Here is a 21774-nt window from a genome sequence, read left to right as displayed (position 1 = left end):
AGGATAAATAAAACTACGAATATTTTGTTATGATTTTATATCGCCTAGAAATAAATAATATTTTTATTTTAAAATATATATTTACAATAGAACCAGATTAAAGGATATGAAGATTTACAATAAAGAGTTACTACTAAAATATTTATTTTGTTTTACTTGAGCAAAGAAACCGTACGAGTAATAAAATAACAAAACCGTGCTTTCAGCAAACTTACTCAATAATCATGCAAAAATGCATAATAATTCTAGTTGAATACTACTTATAGTAAGTACCTACTTACACTAAGTACATTGTATGTTAATTTAATAATTTATCACAGATCACAGGTTTTGCCATACTAACAATAAAGTAAATTTTAAGTAGCTTGGAAATGAATATTGTTAAAGCAATTGACAGGGTGTAATTTGTACAAAAGGTACACGTTTGCTTGTAAGTAGTTGGTATATACTCTGGTTACAGTGGATAATGTATGCCTTTACATATTCTTGCTTTCATATTACGGGACCTAGCCAAGAATTCCAAGATGAGAATCGTCGATGGAAAACGCCAATAGAAACTTAAGTAAATACTGTCTGGAAATTGTCACGTGATTTTTCGTAGCATATATATGTCATCGCGATACATTTTCCCAACCCCTAATCGACAAACGCGAAACGAAAAGTAAATCAACGATTGTCATTTTGGTTAGGCCCCCAGGGGTGTGCCGGCACGTAAGTATTCGTTACGTCACTGACGAGGGAGCGGAAGAACACGGTGCACGGCCATCACGTGTCGGCAGTGAGCACGCGGGGTCGCGGCGGCGGTGGCGGCGGCGGGCCGGGCGGCGGCGGCGCGCGCAGCCGCTCGGCGGCGGCGACGGCGGCGGGCAGGCGCGAGCGCCGAGTCTCCGGCGTGGCGAGCATCGCCAGCGCCGCCAGCAACGAGCACACGCCGTAGAGGAGCGCTTGGATGTACTTGCTCTGCGAGACCACGGAAAATACGTTGCGAAATAAGTGAAACACTGTGGTGAAACACTTAAGGATGATCACGCTAGAACGGTCCAGGTCCGGGACGAGGTATGCGACCCCTCGTTTTCTATAGTAAGCATCGCGTGATTACCATATCACCCGTCATAGAAAACGAAGCGTCGGACGCCTTCGGATCCTGAATAGGTATACACCTAAACCTTCCTCAAGAATCACTGTATTGATTAGTGAAAGCCGCATGAAAGTCCTTTCAGTAGTTTTTGAGGTAATCGCGAAAATACAGACAGAGGCGGCGGGGGACTTTGTTTTATAAAGGTAGTGACATTTGTGCATTTGGATGTTTTGTATTGCTAAAACAAAATCACTTACCGATAGCTGCAATAAAACATACAAGTATGACTCAATTATAAATAATTTACGATCATGTAAATAGGGGAAACTGGGGAGGGTTGATCACCCCTTTTGTTTTTAGCATACATTTTCTTAACTATTTGTAGTATTGAGAAACTTTATAGACCATACGATTCAGAATTTATCTCTTCATTAATAGTTTGAATTAGAACAGATTTGTGCAATAAATTAGACCATTATTTAATAAAAACCCATACTGTTGACTTTTACCATGTGTCCCCTATGTAAGGGAGACTTGTTTACCCCTGGTCGGGAGCCTTGATCCTAGGGGGATCAAGTGACCCTGGTTCTTGGGACACATGGTAAACAGATTTTTACCATGTCTCCCCATACCAGATTCTCATTGATTATATAACTCGGATCGCTATTAGCAATGCATCTATAATTTGTAAAATACACAGCAAACATATATATATTGCATCTTCCATGCTTTGAAGTTGTATTTCCGGTAATCAGATGTCTAAGCCGAAGGGATCAAGTCTTCCAGATTTGGGGACACTTGGTAAAAAGATTTTAAGCGGCAATGTCATATTTCGAGGGTAGTATCTACATTAATTTATTCACTTTATCTACAGAAAATTAATATATGAAGATATCAAACACATATTAATCCATAATCTTATACTTTTAAAAAACAATGTAATCGTATTATCCATAAAACAACATAAAATAGGTAATCAATTTTTGAACCAAAAAAAAGTTAAAAAAAAAAACAAAAATCTAAGTTATTAACATAAAATTTCTTGTAACAAGCTAAATTTTTTAAAGTTATTATGAAGGTATTTTTAGCGTCAGATACCTACAGCAATTTTAAATTTTTTACCCATCTCTGGTCGTTATTGTTTACTATAATAAATAAGTTTAGAAATTTACTGCTCACGTTTCGAGGACGGTGTTTGAGCTGCATAATCCTAAAATCCTTTCTATGGACCGTCGGTTCTATAGTACATAAGGTCGGAAAGCCATTGAAATAGCATTTCATCCATAAAAACAAATATCGCCGGTTGAAAACCAAATATCGTTATAAGTGTTGTTTGTCGACCGAGTAACATCCCCTGTGTGTAAAACGTTCAACTTGATAAACAAGATCAAGTGCGGGTAGTTCGTAAAATGTTGATGTCAACTTTAGTTAGTCTTTTCAAAGGCCACGGGGATAATTCCGTTTTCGGAGTTCGGAGTCGGTTGTATAATTAAAAACTGAATTATACGCCATTAAATCCCGTTTTAATAAACAATAATGAGTCAAAAACCTTGAAAGTTTAAATCAGTGTTTCTCTGGTCGTACTTTTGCGGCATGATTTACTAAAGAAAAGAAAATATTTATGATAGCTCTATGAATCATTTTGTAAGTAAATTTATTACAATGTATACTTGATCGCTTTGGGGGTGACATGATCCCGGAATCATATCTCCCCTGAAGAAAAAGACAAAGTCTCCCCATACATAGTAAGATTATAAAACGTGCCGTACTCGAAACGTGTGTTCGCGTATATCAATGTAATCCAAGTTAATCATCACTTCAATAAACAACAAATAAAATAAGCACACTCACTAACATCATTTCCATCTCATATTATAAAATAAATCCAGTTAAAGCTTACCGAAAATTGAATATAGTACGCAGAAAATCTTTCACCGTCCGCCATTTTTGAACCATTGACTTTTCCGATACAGTGCCATGACAGAACGTGAAGTTAGGAACGAATGAATGAGTGTTACCAGTGCAAAAAAATGTATCTCGTTTGGTTTGATTAAAAATGAAGTTTACCAAGTGTCCCCTAGGGATCGACCCTCCCCACCCTCACCTATAAACTGTCGCAGTTTAAAAGCCAAACGGAAATCGATCTCAGAAAAATGGGCATGCGTTAAAAATGGGGTCCTGTCCCGTTATTTCCCTTAAAGTTTTAAGTCATAATGTATTGTTTGTCATATTATCATTAGTCATAAAACTGAAACCGTTAACATTTCAGGATTTTCGTTAGGTTATCCTATACATAGGTTAGGTTAGGTTTCTTTTATGGCAATCCTGAAAAGTGACGCGTTTCTGAACCGAATGAATTATGACTAACGAAAATTCGGGCAAACAACACATTATGGCTTGAAACTATTTGGGAAACAATAGAGACTCGTTAAAAATAGTACTAAGTAGTATGGTAAGTAGCTGTCTACTACCAGATTGTGTAATGGGAGTGAGAGTTTACCAGCAGCGGCGTATGGCCGTACTCCGTAGATATTATAGTCTCCCGTCAGGAGAACACACAGCCAACGCCGAGTATCGAGTCGCGGTCCGGAATAGCTCGGCTATAAAGACGTACAGTGTACAGTACAGCGCGTTGAACGCGAACATGATCGTCAACTTGTCTCACCAGTAGGGGCGTCTGTGGCGCCAGCACGGAGCCTAGCCGGCCGACCAGGGAACACGCAGCCAGCGCCGAGGAACGCGTGGCTGTGGGAAACAGCTCCGCCGTGAACACGTACAGCGCGTTGAACGCGAACGTGATCGTCAGCTTGCCCACCATGAACAGCCCCAAGCCGGTGCCCGCGTGAGCTGAAACCGTAACAAACACGTACTTACTTATAAATAGGTATTTAAGAATTAGCACATTTATTTTCTACACCTGGAGACATCTTTTTCGAATAATAGATGACATTTGTTCCCACCTAATAATTCTTGATCATTATCTCGAATGTGTAACTTATTTATAAAAAGTCATTGTTTTACAGTCTTATGAAATGTATGTATGTTTGTATTAAGCATGATCGATACTTAGGTACTTTATAAGTTGTGTATTCAATTGTTACTTTTGTGTACCTTCCTATTAATAGGCATAACCGAACTTGCCCTGTTTCTACTTATTACCAATATCATTATTTTATACTTAATGGAACTATAGGTCTTATTGTATATCTACAAGTTTAAACATATTTGTATGTGACTGTTTGTTTCCTAAATAGATAAAAAAAAATGTCGTCTGATTGTTTTGCACGCAGACCTCACTTTTCTGAACAAAGTATACAATACAATACGATACAATACTCTTTATTGCACACCTCACACACACGTAGTTACACACGTACACACACACACACGTAGTAGTATATTCACTCTTCCATGCCTTTACATACTACTGCCTACCAATACATTCACGAGCTGTGCATTTTTGTCCGTAAAACCACCTCTATAATATAAATTAAAAAAAAAAACGATTCCCCCCTACACTTCTTGTTGCCGTTGATACACTTGTTCTGCCGGAATATAATATGAAACTATTCAAAAAGGGTGCATATTTATGTACACTGCGGCAAAATGCTACAACAAACAAATAAAATATAATTTTTAAGAAAAAAAAACCGACTTCTATGCGGCCCGGTGAAAGATTATTGTAGATGGTGCGCTATGTAGAAAAGGAGGTAAAACCACCCACTTTTCTAGTAGCATTTCGTTTCTGTAAGGCTCGCAGTTCTAACCTAACCTAACCCACTTTTGTTTGGTTCTGTGAGGATAGCAGTTCAAACCTATTAACCTAACCCACTTAACGGCGCATGCGGTGCGGTGTACGGGGGTTTGAGCGGGAGGAGTTTGGCCTCATCATACTTTATACCTACATTTTATGGTAGGTAATCATAGTAGTTTGTTTAGTTTAGGTATCATAGTGGTTTTCCGGGTCAAGGTCCGGGTCTGTGTCCGAGTCCGGGACCGGGTCCGAACCGGATCCGGGTACGAGGCCGGATCTGGATCCGAGTCCGGGTCCCAGTCCAAGTCAAAGTCGAAATTCGAAATCACCAAACATGTACTATGCGTCGTTGAAGAGTTCCGTTCTGATCATCATCAGCAGTTCCAGTTCATCAAATGCGACAGTTTTTAATGTTAATGCTTTATTTTAAGATGAAAATACAGAAAATTATATACGTGTGCCTTTAAGATTTGAGGAGTTCCCTCGATTTCTCATGGATCCCATGTTCAGAACTTGAGCTTGACATAAATATGGCTTAAAAACCTAACTTGCTTAACAAACATAACGAAAAGGAAAAATCGCCAAACGCGAGCTATGCGTCGTTAAAGAGTTTCGTTCTGGTCATCATCAGCAGTTACACTTCCTCAAATGTTACTTTTTAAATGTATATGCTTGATTTGTTGATTAAAACACAACAATCACTATGCCTTTAAGATTTGAGGAGTTCCCTCGATTCCTTATGGATCTCATCATCAGAACTCGAGCTTGACAGAAATGTGGCTTAAAAACTAAACTTGCTTAACAAACATAACGAAGAGGACAAATCGCCAAACGTGAACTATGGGTCGTTGAAGAGTTCTGTTCTGATCATCATCAGCAGTTCCACTTCATCAAATGCGACAGTTTTTAATCAAAATGCTTGATTTTCTGATGAAAATACAAAAATCTCTATACGCACGCCTTTAAGATTTGAGGAGTTCCCTCGATTCCTCATGGATCCCATCATCAGAACTCGAGCTTGACAAAAATGTGGCTTAAAAACTTAACTTGCTTAACAAACATAACGAAGAGGACAAATCGCCAAACATGAACTATGCGTCGTTGAAGAGTTCCGTTCTGATCATCATCAGCAGTTCCAATTCATCAAATGTCACGTTTCTGAATGTATATGCTTGATTTGTTGCTAAAAACACAAAAATCACTATATGTATGCCTTTAAGATTTGAGGAGTTCCCTCGATTCCTCATGGATCTCATCATCAGAACTGGGTTTTGACAAAAACGGGACCAATCTGTATGCATATACATACAATCAAAAAAAGAATTTTCAAAATTGGTCCAGTAATGACGGAGATATGGAGTAACAAACATAAAAAAAAATAAAAAAAATAAAAATAAAAAAAAACATACAACCGAATTGATAACCTCTTCCTTTTAGATTTGGAAGTCGGTTAAAAATAAATTAGGAAACTATAGGTCTAGATCAGTCAAATCTTACAATACAACACAACTTTATTCACGCAATATATGTCATAGCATGAGCGAACCGTACCGATATTTGTCCTGAAATATAGGAAAAACTAAAAATTTCATTCTAAGGAAAAAAATACCCTTTTTTAAAGTTCCATATCTCATGAACTATTTGACCTACGGCGCTGTAAATGGGCTTAAATTGTTCCAAATTTAATGTTCTTTCAACATTACATAGCAAGCTTTGACCAAAAACCCATAATTTTATAATAAAAGTGCAAAAACTGAAAAAAGTCCGAAATTTATGCAGTTTTTTGCAAATTACGAAGGGAGCACAACTTTTTTTTGTTTGCAAAACATAGTTTCACATTCCTCCAAGGATTCCCAACAACATACACAAAAATATAAAACTACATCACGCAATGTTTTTTTAGGAGATTTTTTTGTAAGATTTGACTGATCTAGTCTATAAAGGAATCAATTTGTAGCTAATGTAGCTAAATATTAGCTAAGTTGTTCATATGTTTATTAAGACTGTTTGTTTCTCAATAAAAAAAACTATCTACCGCTATTAAATTATACAACGGGACTTAATCGCGTATCTAAGTTTTAACGCCGTCCTCGAAACGTCGGAGGTAAATCTTAAAACTTAGATACGCGATTAAGTCCCGTTGTATAATTTAATAATGTGTAAAAATCGTGAAAGTTTAAATCAGTGTTATCTACCGCTACATGTAAGCAATTATAACTAAATAAATAATATTACTTACAGACGAAAAAAGGCGTGACGCAGACGACCCCGCACACGAGGAAAGCCACGAAGATGCTCCACTTGCGGCCGAAGCGCTCCAGCACCATCACCAGGAACAGCGACGCCACGATCTCCATCGCCATGTTCAGCGCGAAGTTCACGTGCTGAACATTCAGAAACACTATATTCATCCCCATTTCCCTCCTTCATCTGCTAGTGCTCTTAGTGAGGCTAGGATTGTAAATTCGCTAAGCTCCTCGCATGGCTGGCCTGGCGATAATAAAAAGAGCAAGTGGCACAAGTAGCCTTAAGTTAATAACACGCTCTTGTCCTCACCTTATCCCCCGCTAGGTTCACGGAGTTGATGGTAAGACCGTAGTACACGAAGGCAGTAGCGATCCAGCACCAGCAACAGGCACCGAAGCGGGCGAGCAGAACGCGGGACCGCAGCAGCGCCAGCCACGGATTTCCTTCTGGCTTCTTCTCTTCTGTGATGTTCTCCTTGGCCACCTCGCTCATAAGGCTCTCATCTAGAGTCACCTGAAATACGAGATTAAATTGTATATGAAATATTGGGTACCTACATATAGGTATGTATAATTATGCTATCGCATCCTCTTAAAGAAGAAGAAGATTTCAAAGGAGTTGTATTTGCATGGTCAACGAAATTGGAAGCTTTAGAAACTGTTATGCGGTTGGTTATGCGTCACTTTCATTTCCAACTTTTTAGTGCAGGTACAAACTATGAGAATTTGAAGCGAGAGAGGGAATAGCAGTTATAAATCTACGTCTTACGTTTAATAGTCTCTATGTCAACCCTGTCAGGGTGGCATGATATGCAACCAGCCAACATATTCTTTTCCAAGCAGACCAAAGGCAGTATAGTAGCTGCTTCCATCATAGTCTGTACAATGTCATTATAACCCTGCACGCAGCAAGCATGGCCTATATTTTGTTACACCTAATAGCTGCTTTCCGTATAACCACCTACTCCTTGCTGTCCCTGTGTCCTCTCGCATGCAGCCACCTCGCACTCTTGCCTCCCACCAGCCAGTAGAGCGGCAGCGTCAGAGCCGGCACGTGTACCTTGTTCCACCTATATAGCTGCCTTTCGTATGACCGCCTCCGCTCTATCCCGGTGCCCCCTCGCATGCAGCCACCTCGCGCTCTCGTCTCCCAGCAGCCAGTAGAGCGGTAGCGTCAGAGCCGGCACGTATACCTTGTTCCACCTAGCTGCCTTCCGTATCACCGCCTCCGCTCTATCCCGGTGCCCCCTTGCATGCAGCCACCTCGCGCTCTCGTCCCCCAGCAGCCAGTAGAGCGGCAGCAACAGCGCCGGGGCGTGGATGGCGAACAGCAGGTGCCGCCAGTACGCCACGCGTCGCGACGCCAGCGCCAGCAGCACGCCGCCCACGCCGTACGCCACGCCCGTCGCCGCCGCGAACGCCGTGCGGAGCGACGGACGGGCCAACTCCACCACTGGAACGCCGAATAATAATTATGTTTTCATTTCTCCTGTTAGGAAGTTCTTTTCAGATTTACATAGCGGGGTATAAAATAAATTTTTAATTTTTCATGCTCCGAAATCATTGTTGTTCTAAAAAATGTGCAGAAAGTGATACGTTTCTGCATTTTACTATCCAAGTATGATTTTCATTTTTTACGATAAGCAATTGAAATATGTTTTAAAAGGATTTTTTATACAATTTTCATTCTGATATTTAATTCCCCATTCCATAAATGACGATACTTACCTAATGGTTAATTGAAAGTACCCTCAAGAAATGTGTAAATTAACTTCCAAATAAACATAGTAATCAGCCAGACGTCATATCTATAGTTAAGTACCCACGAGTAGAGATAATACGATTATCATATCGTAATACTCTTAATACATACATAATATTCATAATCGTTATTTATTTAAGCCTATAGGTACCTATGTACGTATACAAATGAAATTATCAGACCAATAGGCACTTATGAAAAAAGTTAAATACCTACATGAAATGATTTCCTTCAACCTCTACGGTTGGTTTTGGCCGAAAGTTTTGGAATCAACTGCATAATGTTTATGTAGTGAGATAGCGTTCACCAGACCGTGCAGACCGACAGACGTACCCATGACGTAGGCGGCAGAGTTGAACCCGTAGCCTAGGGCCGCCTCGAGCCACTCCATGACGACGTACATGGCGTAGTTGTAGGAGAAGGCCTTCACCAGCCCCAGCACGCCGGCGCACGCGCCAAACAGGCAGAACGCAGTGCGACGCCCGTATCTGCAAACATTCCCGGCTTATAATATATGTAGTTAGGGAGTAGAGAGCAAGTACTATATACAAACAGCAGTACTCAAGTACTCACGCGTCGGACAGGTAGCCGGTGAGCAGCAGCGCGACGGGCAGCGCGGAGTTGCGCACCGAGCCCACCAGCGTGCGCATCCACTCGCGGCACGCCAGCTCGAACTGCGGAACGGAACAAACATTCTTTTGAACACCATTTGGGCTAGAGGTAGATGGTTGTTGAGTGGAAACCACGTGTCGACTGTCGACACAAACAGTGCACGAAGCTCTGTAAACTAGGTGAGGGGATCATATACTCGTACCTACTACCTACTTAAGGCAGCGAACGTAGACTAGGTAATGATAGCTGAAGGTTAAGTTCAGGGGCGCGACATGGGAAGGGGGCCTATCCTATGTCCAGCAGTGGATTGACACAGGCTAATAATGATAAATGACTTAAATAATCACGTACGTGAGGTTGCTGCTATACTAAATTATTATTATATATTATTATTATACACTGGCAGAGAACGAGCAGCGCTAAGAAGAGAGAAAGCAACCATGTCTTTTATAATAGGTACGTACTTAATGCTAGAAATCGTCGATAAGTTGATTGTCCAGGTACTCTGTGCTGCATTTGTATGAATTCGCTTTAGTGACTAGTAGCGCTAAACGTAACCGAATCGTTATGATGTTATAGAGTAGGGTTATAGACAAAGACAGCAATTATTCACATCGTTTTCAATGCAGTTCTCACGTAAGCAGAATGTCTTGGAAATATGGATTATTATTATTGGGGCATCAGGAGCAGAGATACCGGGAACGGTTGTCACTAACCTCAGCAAAGGTCGTGTCCTGATTGTCATAGACGAAATCTGAACAGGCGACGGTGTCAGTGTCATGATAGTCCTCTCGTAGACAGGATAAAAGTGACTCGTTCAGGGGGCGGTAGCGGACGCAGGAGTCTAGCGGGAGCAAACCCGGGGCTAGCTCTGACAGACCGTCGCTCTCGCATTCTGGGACCAGGCAGCTGTGATAGAAAACAATCTTCAGTTAAATAATTAAAATAATATTTCTAATGTTAATCAACATATTCATCCATTCGGTTAGACCAGATTTTAGCTTTCCTTGTGGTTTAAACTTAAGCAAGTCTTTATTAACTATAAAAGGTGGCAGATAAAAGGTTAGGTAATATACCTACATTGTTATTAGGTAACGTATTGATAACGATATAGACAATTCGTCCTCGTTTTACTTTATGCGCTTACTACGGTTATGTTATTCTAAATATCATTGCATTTATGTATAAGTAGATACGCGTGTATTTAAAAGCTATTTCATTTTTATTTTTGTGTGGAGATTTGGATTATTAGGTACCTACTTACCTAATTTCCATTTGTTAGAAACTAATGCAGCGATAAGATCAAGATAGTGTATGATCAATCTTTGATGTTGTAACACTCTGTGTTTACCGATTTTTAAGATTTTTAAGATAAATTAGGATCAGTAGTGGATTACTTCAGAAATAGATAAATATAATATGATTTTTAGTTAAATTAAACTTATAAGACAGTTATTTCATGCAGTGCATGCAGTCGATAAATTGTTGAAAATAATATCAGCATTCTAAACGCTGTCAAACCATTTCACTGTATAATCCCTTTCAGTTATTTTAAATAGGTACCTAAGTGGGAATAAGTAAGATTATTGCGATAACAATTTAACAAGTGTGCAGGCTTCACAAGTTTTACAACAATTGAAACTATAATATATGTCGGGGCGTGACTCCAGAGGGACGTATTGCGGCGTTACAGTTCATAGTTTTAGACGCCTGTATACAATCGATTAGCAATGTTTGGCTACGTATCACTGAAGTTGTAACGAAATTCATAACGTAGATAGTAACGCCGTCTATTGGCATATTGTTGAACTATGATGACAGGTAGAAGGCTTTGGAATGTCAAGTTGTTTAACTTGGGTGAAGTTTGGTACAAGGTGGCAGTTTTGTCGTTATGTTGGTAGACCGGTCGAGCGGGTTTGCCAACTTGACTTCGAGGCGGGAGCGATGAGGCTCCGCCGGCAGACTTGATCGGACCGCGCTAGAGATCGGACGTTAGCCATACCTAGTGCCTAACTCGCCACGTTCCTGAAGGCTTATACCTGAAGGATTATTCTGAAAGCTTATAGAATCCAACGTTATTTATCCATTTAGCTAAGTGTTTTATTCCAAGTGTTATTTTGATTTCTTATGTGTCATTAGAAGCTTACTTTTGTGAAATAAAGAAAGAATGTGTTGTTTTGAAAAGATGTGTCCCGCTGAGTTTGTTGCCGGTCCCATATTGGGCTAAATCTTCTAAGGTCAGAGGTGTAGGGTTGGAGCCGGCCTAGCTTGACTTAAATAAAGCTTTGAACGTTTCATGTGCTCTTTTATTTCACAGCAAATCCGTTTGCATTCGAATAGCAATTAGTTCTTTTTATCATTTAGTACTGGAATATAGTAGGCGCTAGTATGGTTAACAAGTCCGAATGTTTATTTCATGCACTGGTAGCATACTAATTTAGCTGTGAAGTAATACATTGAGGTACTACGCCCACCGTCGTCGCCCGTGCCTCCGTCATCAGAAGTTGGGATACTCGTGTATTGCTTGCACAGCCACGTGGGAACATGATGTATTTCCGTATGCTGCAACCTGAGCAGAGATATCGCGAGACGCCTTCAGGCCTGTAACACAGAGGCAGCTGTGCAGTATCTGCGGTGCTGGAGCATTGGAAATAAAATGACGGGTTTCGTTCCACTTATTTAGTGAATTTTTTTTTTCTAAACAACAGTCGAGCGTCACTAATGAACTGTCGCTTTTTGTATTAGTTTTTTTTAAAGAGTTTTATTAATTTTTGGAACACGTCTTTGTTCATATAATATTCTGATCCTCATTTATTGCTTGGGAGCGCAGGTGTATTTCCGGTTTGTATTCGGTGACCCACATGCCTTAATCTGGACACGTGGTAATAAGCTCACGTGTCTAACCTTCATTTAGATGTGAGTGCAATTCATTATGTTATTTGGTGTGAATTATTGTGAATTATGATTGGGGCTGTCGAACAGAGTGGTCGTGACGTGACGTCATCTCTGGTATCGCCACGTTTCTTTATAATTAATTTTTGTAATGCATTTAAATCGAAGCGATCTTGAGTTATTTTGATTTGAAATCCATACTGTTAATTAAAACCAAGTATTAGCTATCACGACGTGATATTATTTCATCGCTCACTTGTGAATCTACCCTCAATAATTGATTTTTCATGAAAATACAATAAATTTTTAAAATCCATTTAAATCTAAGTGATCTTAAGTTATTTTGATGTGAAATCCATATTGTTAATTAAAATCAAATATTGGCTGTCGCGACGTGATATTATTTTATCGCTCACTTGTGCATCTACCCTCAAAAAATATTTTTTTTCATGAAAATACAATTGCACCGATAAAAGATGTTCCTAAGGTTATGACATCCTTTTTATCGTTTAGTAATCAATAAATTGCGACAAATTATTGCCCGTAATGCCGTGATAGATCACGAACCGTGTATACTTTGAAAACATGAGCTACGCATATGAAAATTAATGTTACAGTGTGCTGCAGCCTGAGCCGAGACAATTTACAGACGCCATCGCGCCTGTAACACAGAAGCAGCTGTGTAGTATCTGCTGTGCTGGAGATTGGGAAATAAAAGGACAGGTTTCGTTCCAATTGTTTATTAGTGTTGTTATTTTTTTATTTTTTGAGTGTAATTGCTAAACATAACAGTCGAACGTAACGAATTAGCTTAGTCGCTTTTCATATTCGTTTTTTTTAAAGCCGTTTTACAAGTTATTGGAGCACGTGTTTGTTCGTGGAATAAAATAAAACACACTCATTGAAGTTTAAATTTTAATCTGAGATAAAAGAATTGAAAGTCCTGTATCCATGTTTTAGTTTCCGCTTCTAGAGCACACTCGCAATCCTTGAAGTTTAACCTACTTAGGTACACAAGGGAACTGATACCGTGCAAATGATGATTTCAGTATCAGCCAGCTACGATAAACCACATCGTGCATCTCGCCATCTGCTGCAGCAACGAACGGCAACTGCAAGGCGGAAAGCATCAGCCGTCGTGCTTGGGTTGGACTTCCTTTGTCTTGGACGCGTGCATCATACTTTATTAATCTGGTGAGCAGTTCCCATTTCGTTGGGATTATTTTGAGATGTTTTACTTCTGTTTAAGAACTCTTGAGCGAGTTTCTGTAGTTGTTGTTGTCCTCTGGGGCTGACCTGGAGGTTCGGTCGTCCTTGAGGATTGTTCATGCGTGTTGGTCTTTCTTAGGGGCTGTCCATGGATTTCGGTCGCCCTTGAGAATTGACCAGGAATATCGGTCATCCTCAGGAACTGTCCATGGATTTCGGTCGTTCTTGAGGATTGTCCAGGAAAGTCGGTCGTCCTGGGGTTATCCTCGGAGTTACCTGGTTAAGACAAGGTGGCTGTCGGTTACCCCAGGATTGTCCAGTAATGTCGGTCGTCTTCCGGGGTTGTCCATGAGGTTCGGTCACCCTGGAGGATTGTCCAGGAATATCGGTCAGTTAAGCAAAGAGTTTGAGAGAAAATAGACTTGAAATTGTGTATCATGTGTAAGGTTAATGAACTATCTGTTGTCAGTTATCTTCATGCGAATACTTATTGTACATTTCTGTCATAAAATAAAGACAATACCTTGTGACATGGTCAGCTATTTATTATAATTCACATGGTCAGGTTGGCCGAGCTTTACAGCAATTACTGTTGCAAATTTATTTTCCTTTTCAGATACGGCTCGCTCACACGGGGACGTGTGAACCGCAGGATGGCCGTGTCGGGGCGTGACTCCAGAGGGACGTATTGCGGCGTTACAGTTCATAGTTTTAGACGCCTGTATACAATCGATTAGCAATGTTTGGCTACGTATCACTGAAGTTGTAACGAAATTCATAACGTAGATAGTAACGCCGTCTATTGGCATATTGTTGAACTATGATGACAGGTAGAAGGCTTTGGAATGTCAAGTTGTTTAACTTGGGTGAAGTTTGGTACAAGGTGGCAGTTTTGTCGTTATGTTGGTAGACCGGTCGAGCGGGTTTGCCAACTTGACTTCGAGGCGGGAGCGATGAGGCTCCGCCGGCAGACTTGATCGGACCGCGCTAGAGATCGGACGTTAGCCATACCTAGTGCCTAACTCGCCACGTTCCTGAAGGCTTATACCTGAAGGATTATTCTGAAAGCTTATAGAATCCAACGTTCTTTATCCATTTAGCTAAGTGTTTTATTCCAAGTGTTATTTTGATTTCTTATGTGTCATTAGAAGCTTACTTTTGTGAAATAAAGAAAGAATGTGTTGTTTTGAAAAGATGTGTCCCGCTGAGTTTGTTGCCGGTCCCATATTGGGCTAAATCTTCTAAGGTCAGAGGTGTAGGGTTGGAGCCGGCCTAGCTTGACTTAAATAAAGCTTTGAACGTTTCATGTGCTCTTTTATTTCACAGCAAATCCGTTTGCATTCGAATAGCAATTAGTTCTTTTTATCATTTAGTACTGGAATATAGTAGGCGCTAGTATGGTTAACAAGTCCGAATGTTTATTTCATGCACTGGTAGCATACTAATTTAGCTGTGAAGTAATACATTGAGGTACTACGCCCACCGTCGTCGCCCGTGCCTCCGTCATATACGAGTAATACGGCGCTTGTTTCGTATTTAAAACAAATGCATTCATACTTACAGTCCAATATTATGATTGTTTCAGCGTGACATGTTTAATGAGCTGTAAAGTGACATACTCGTACAATACATTGTTTGTGAAAATAACATCACTGGTGAACAACAATAACTATTGGAATGCGAAACTAATCAAACTCCTGTAGTAAACAAACAGTACGTGAACCAAGCAGTAGTAAAATCTTATATCTATCTATCTATATATATAAATGCAATCTATATATACATTCATAATTCATTCAAGGTGGTGAAAAAGGAGCTAAAAATTAGTATGGGGTTCAAACATTTATTTGAGTGCGGGACTTGAATCGTTGTATAAAGGCATATTATTAGAATACAAGAAAAGTGATTTCGGCGTTTTTAAAAATTAATCCCCTAAAAGGTTTAAAAAGGGGTTGAATGTTGGTAGATGCTTCAAATTTTATTTAAAGCTAGGAACTTCAAACTTCGTAGTTAGGTAGTAGATTTTATTAAATAGTGCACTTGAAAATCTTCTGGGGGTTGAGAGGGATTTTATATCGAGCTAATTTGAGCAGTTCACTTCGTAGCCAGATTGTGAAAGACAAATCTCATACGTTTTATGATAACTAACAAGTGATTAACCGTCCCTACTGCTATATTTTGATGCATAATGTTCTAAGCTAATGTAGAATATATAACCACAAATATACAAATCCACGCGTACGAAGTCTCGGGCAACAGCTAGTATAATATAAATAAGTTAACACTGCTATTGTAGGTGGATATATTAATAGGTACTTACTTACTCTACCTACTTACCTACATGTCCTACATGTATACATGGGTGTCAGTTGCTAAGGTGGTTTTAAACTTTAAACACACTTTGATTCCAAAATTTGCGATTTCTTCGCTATGAAAGCGTCATGCAATCCGAAGTTTTTATTATCATAATTAGCATGTCTGGCGGAATTGTTGATCTGATAACAAAGTGAGGTGTAGAATATAATTACAGGCAGAATATTGCTGGTAATTACTGGCTATGGTGACCGATTTACAATCTACATAGTTATAGTTACTTACGTTTCCAGAGGAAACAGCAATGGTCACTGGCGACTATACTCTAAGTACCTACATATACCTATGCATTGGAGTTGTCAAGTCCCTTGGGAACTTTATGTAGGTATGTACTATTTTATTTATACAGATACTGTTGACGGTAATTCATCTTCGAATATTTTGGTAATACGGCGTTTACACTTTGCTTATGCTTTAGCTTCCTGCTTGCGGCGTTATAGTTGCCACGGCGTCGGCGACGAACACACGGTATATAGTTGAGCGAGTGCAAGGCGATGGTCAGCACGCCGAACAGGCACAGCGAGACCACAGGACCCGCCTCGCGGGTGCTTAATAGTTACCGGAAGGGCACGGTGTCCGCCACGAACACGTAGTTGAGCGAGTACATAGCTGCCAGCACGCCGGACAGCGACCACAGCGTGACAGCGTAGCGCTGGTAGAGCCCGAACGCGCCCAGCGAGTCCAGCGCGCGTTCCAGCGCCGACTCGCCCGGCGGGTCCGCGCCAGAGCTCGCATTACTCGACCTGAATTAGAAAAGTCTTTGTAACTCAGTTCGCTGTAGCGAGCAAAATAGTATTAGTTAAATTTGCACGTGCCATTCGTGCGATAGGCAGACACTCATATCGGTACGTCTGTGCATAATGAGTGATCAGCACATTTACATAATGTAGATCTTGCGCCTCCGCTCGATAAGGGATTTCCTCTTCTATCACGTAGAATAATTATATATAATGATAGAATAACAAGTATTGGGGATGATTAATGTGTACAAGCTGGAAGGCATTACATCTGTTAACCTAGCTGTATACTGTTTGGTGAATCAACCCTTCCACCCCGGCACTCTGCCTATTTCATTAGGGTTTTAAAATCCATATCTCTTTTCTGAATTTAATGAACAGCGATTGATGGATAGCACACTTAACTATTCCATTCAATGAAGAGGCAACGTTAGGTTTGGTTGGCATTTGACGGAGTATGAAATTATGAATCCGTCGATAGGTACAAACTCGAGACTCGATCTTAAATAAAATAAGGTAGGTAATGAAAGATTTAAAAACGCCAAAAATGTACGCCCGGAATTAAAACTAATTGATGGTGACACTTGACAGCTTGAGATTGGACGTTTGGAATGCCGTTAACATAAAACCTTACCAAATACCTAATAAAATAAAATAATGTTTACTGCATTCTAAAATAAATCCACCGTAAAATTATAATCTTTTCTGAAGTAGGCAAACTACTTAATATGTCACGCGTCACCATCCAGCTTGGCTAAATGATTGATTAATTACCCATTATAGAGTATGAAGTGAATAGGAGTAGTACCTAGGCAACATAAGCAGTTTCTAGATAATATTATAGTAAGTAAATATTATAATAATAATATGTACCTATACTGTAGCATGACATCGGCTACAACAACTGCAGTGCGCGAATTATTTACCGTCATTGTCCATTGGTCACGTAACCGTCATGGATTGTATTGTATTGTATTCATGTGCCGTGAAGACAATATATATAAGTACTTAATACGATTGTAATCATCATGCATCTCAGGCGTTGCGGAACACTTGCTTATTTTTGCATGTTAGAATCTGTGCGGAGAGAGGGGTCGTGAAATGTATGGGATCTAATCTAATACATTCTACGACTCTTCTCTTTCCGTACATACTCTAATATAGCGAAATTATGGCTTTTAGGTACATTAAAACAAGTGAAACGAAATTCAATTGAGTTGTATGATTTAGATGCACAGATTATCGGCATGAGTTTCATTTCTCGTACAGTTAGTACTTTCATGAAAACCCATACACTTTGACATAATCTCTTAACCTCTTGAGCGTGACAAAAGTTTTGACGAATGAAGATTGTCATAATACAAAATAAACTCGTCACAGAGGCATCTGTTAGGTTTAGGTGTACAGATATATTAAAGAGGTAAAACATTAGTGTGATAGGTATTGATAATAACTTAAGGCTCAACTGCGATCATGTGTTGCGAATGACGGATGAGGTGTCACCTGATCCTGATACTCTAATTACCTAATGGGTAAATAACCAATCATTAGCCAAGCTGTAAACACTAGCACACCTTTCAATAAAATACACTATTAATTTCGTTCATTCTGCTCCAACTATCACAATAAAATTATGAACACACTGTTCTCCGGGCTTCAGATGATAAAAACACCACAAGAAAGATCGAATCACCCATGGTCCGAAGCCACCTAGAGGTAGTTACAAAAATATAATTTTTGTTACAGGTGGAGATATTGAATTAGGTTAGTATCGCTTGTTGATCCAACAAAGCCACTTTAAATCAATGATTGGAGCGAAAGTAGGTAGAAATAATAATTATTGATGTTATCACGGGTCTGCACATGTAGCTGATCACTTGAAACTTGGGACCGATCAACAGATCCAAAGTTATTTTTTGAAAGGCCATGTCGTACCGTACCGTGGCTGCGCGGACGCCGAACGTGGTCCGCTTGCGTCGCGCGGCAACATGGCGCTCGCGACACTGCCGATGGCCCTCTGCTGATGATGCTGACCAAGCATTACTATAGCCTACCTAATCTCAGACTACCTAAAATCCAGTATAACAACTAAACATAAGTGAAGATCACACTTTACTGGCTTCCAAGCCAAACAGACGCTCAAACCAAGTCGCACAGTATTAAGCGTGCCTGTAGATTTGTTATGACTGTGTGAATAGATAGAGATCTGACTTAATTGGTTCTCAGGCGAACGCTTGGTAAGTGGAGAAGAGAACAGTGCTGATAAGTTATCGGGTGCACGATACAAGGTGATACGACAGGTGTCGGTAGCGCGTAGCGGTGAGTTGGGCGCATGCTTTATAATCACAAGACAGTTTCCTTGGCATTGGAAGGTTTTAAGACTTCTATTGTTGCCGTATGTTGCAAATACGAGTACTACACTACACGTGTCTTATATCTCCCTGTGTAATTTGCGTTTGTAACATATTTAATTTATTGACAAGAGCGCCTGAGAGGTTCATCGTCGCAAACACCCGGAGTAGATGGTGGCAAACACGAGCACAGCTTGTGCGATGTGCGCCTGCGCGCCTGCAACACCTCTTCTGATATTTGAGATTTAGAACGACTTTGCAGACAGTTTCTGTAGGTGCCTAATTGTACAGGTTGTAATATAATAATCCTCTATTCCTATATAATCTTCTACTTCTATATTAGTCTGTGCGGAAAGAGAAGAGTTGGTTGCCTTTTGTATTCCACGGCTCTTCTTTCCGCACAGACAAGTAGGTACCGGTAATGATAGGGGCAGAAATTTGAGCCCATGAAAATATCAAAAGAAGTAGAAGCAGGTACTCAGTTAGGCTGCCCATCCGGCTTGTCCCTGCTTCGAAACGAAGACTCAAACTACCAAACTAGGTACTGGCTCCACTAGTTACATTGTCCATCAGTTGTTTTTGCAGCGTTTGCTAAAATGTATACTAATGCCGCCGGACCGGACCGGTTCCACAACCTGTGCGTGCGTGTCCATTCATTATCCGTATTACTATGACATAAAGTCGACAAATGGTCATTCAAGTGTGGTTTAGGATGATATTTGAGACGGGGTCAGTGACGTGTGAGGTGAGGCGCAAAACCGCCCTTCTCCTCATGTCACATGACCGGAGACCACCTACCTTCACTTCATGCACGAACATGGTTTCAAAACATACTTTTTATTGCGGTTTAATTTTAGGCCATAGCTGCATAGTTGTTGTTGTTGCCAAAAATATATTTTTAAAATATGTAGGTACTTCAACTTTAATTTCAAAAATAATTTATTCAAGTAGGCTTAGTAATAAGCACTTTGGACAAGTCATACGAGAGTATTACAATCATTAATTAAAACAAAACAATCTAAGTAGTTTAACTCATAATTTGGTAGGTACCCAGAGGGCCTAGCCATGATTCCAATCGTTTGCGCCGTAGCGAACGAAAAGGTAATAAGTAGGTATCTCTCTGATTTGAGTGACATTTGCGTATCGTTCGCTACGGAGCGAACGATTGGTATTTTGGCTAGGCACCCAGGCATTAGCCTTAACTTTTTAAAGTGTAATATACTGAAGAAGACAAGTAGTCTGATTAGTCTGAATCTTTTCCCTTTTGTGAAGTTGGTCAACAATTTTAATTTATTAGCATAAACTTTTACCCCCCACTTCTGAAAATTCACATGAAACCGTCGAATGAGTAGCATCTACGTAATTTAGCACCGGCTAGATCCAGCTGTCATATTGACCAGGCCATTGCAAAACCGCCCTTACTACTATGTCTACAAGAGCCGTCAATTTAGGAACACGTGTAATATGCTGTCATACAAACAGCAACACTATTTAACAGTCCATCGGTGGACCTTATTACAAATGACATAAGGTCCACCAATGGACAAAACAGTGTGGGCGATGGTACAGGGACCGGTGTGTAAGCAATGTAAGCATTTAGAGACGGTTAGCAATTTTCCTTATTAGTGGTTACGAAGGCGGTTGGTCCCGATAAGGAGGCGACGAAAACGCCGGCACTATACATATATGCTATGTTTGATGTCTGGCTATGCAAAGTTTGGATTTAACATTCGTAACAATTTTGTCTTATTTTCATAATTTTCATAAAGGGATAGAACGTGACAAATCCACAACCAAGATATAATATTTGGGAGACCGAGCTTTGCTCGGAAAACATTCAATTACCAAAACCCCCATATACCAAATTTCATCGAAATCGTTAGAGCCGTTTCCGAGATCCCCGAATTATAAATAAATAAATATGCCAGAATTGCTCGTTTTAAAGGTACCTATTAAATTAGATAGGTAGAGTGATAGAGACAACATGACACAGCCCACGTCAAACTTTTGAACATGTTTTTAAATGTATTTAGGTAGTTACAGGAATAATATAGTATAGTACCTACTAATGTTTCAGCCTCTCATTTGCTGAAAAAATAAGTACCTAAATAGGTACCTATAGGTATAGTTACTATAGTTATATTGGAACTCAGCAAGGGTCGTTGGAGAGAATGTCTACAAGTCTACAGCAATCCCATATATATTAAATGTCAAAACAGAGCATGACGTATTTAATTAGGTAGGTACCTATTATAATAATTATATCCTTGAAATTCCCACGCTCTTGATACTAATGTTATCATTGTCACTATTATCAGTAACAGGATTTGATAAGACAAATGAACCTTTAGGCTGCATGGGTAACGGTCTACCCCAGTACTCCAGTAGTATCGTGAGAAAGTTCGGTTGACAAATGGTCCTGTCCTGATGCCAACTGTTGAAATATTAGTTTAGTTTAGTGTAGCTGTAATTATATCTACATCTTCGTAGCGTAGATGATGGATGACGCGCCTCGGTGCGGACTCATGACCGAAATCTGCCAAGCGGCCGCGAAATATTACCTTTAGTCACATATTAGTTGATGTATGATCTTTTATGTACTTACCATTCTTCTGTCGAAATTATCTTTCACTCATAATATGAAACATTACCGACCTAAAAAATCAGCTCATAGTTTTGAATTATCATCGTGATTTTTTTTGTAGTTAGGAATAAGTCTTGCCTTAGGGCCACTTGCACCATCCAACTAACCCGGGGTAC

General features: G+C 39.9%; 2 protein-coding genes across 2 annotated transcripts in view; both read right to left on the bottom strand.

The window, feature by feature from the left end:
* The window catches only part of LOC134651450 (superoxide dismutase [Cu-Zn]), a 394084-nt gene that overhangs the window by 231820 nt on the left and 140490 nt on the right, over positions 1–21774 (bottom strand). The window lies entirely within an intron of this gene.
* On the bottom strand, positions 754–18668 carry LOC134651345 (organic cation transporter protein-like). Its single transcript, XM_063506421.1, has 10 exons — positions 18604–18668; positions 16487–16669; positions 10169–10361; positions 9414–9514; positions 9174–9328; positions 8272–8531; positions 7389–7592; positions 7072–7216; positions 3744–3925; positions 754–960 (listed from the first exon to the last, which is right to left on the bottom strand). Exons 1-10 carry the CDS (start codon positions 18651–18653, stop codon positions 766–768), a joined length of 1668 nt encoding a protein of 555 aa, XP_063362491.1. The 5' UTR covers positions 18654–18668; the 3' UTR covers positions 754–765.

Source organism: Cydia amplana, chromosome 10 (assembly GCF_948474715.1).
Source record: "Cydia amplana chromosome 10, ilCydAmpl1.1, whole genome shotgun sequence".
Taxonomy (NCBI): Eukaryota; Metazoa; Arthropoda; class Insecta; order Lepidoptera; family Tortricidae; genus Cydia; species Cydia amplana.
This window is presented reverse-complemented; position numbering and strand designations above follow the sequence as displayed.

Bases quoted from the DNA above. Each gene is read 5' to 3' on its own strand.
- LOC134651345 (XM_063506421.1), bottom strand. From the start codon at position 18,653: ATGTTGCCGCGCGACGCAAGCGGACCACGTTCGGCGTCCGCGCAGCCA. The intron at 9,329-9,413 runs GTGAGTACTTGA...GAATGTTTGCAG, and splicing joins ACCGGCTACCTGTCCGACGC to ATACGGGCGTCGCACTGCGT. The intron at 7,593-8,271 runs GTATACGTGCCG...CTCGTATTTCAG, and splicing joins AGGCAGCTAGGTGGAACAAG to GTGACTCTAGATGAGAGCCT.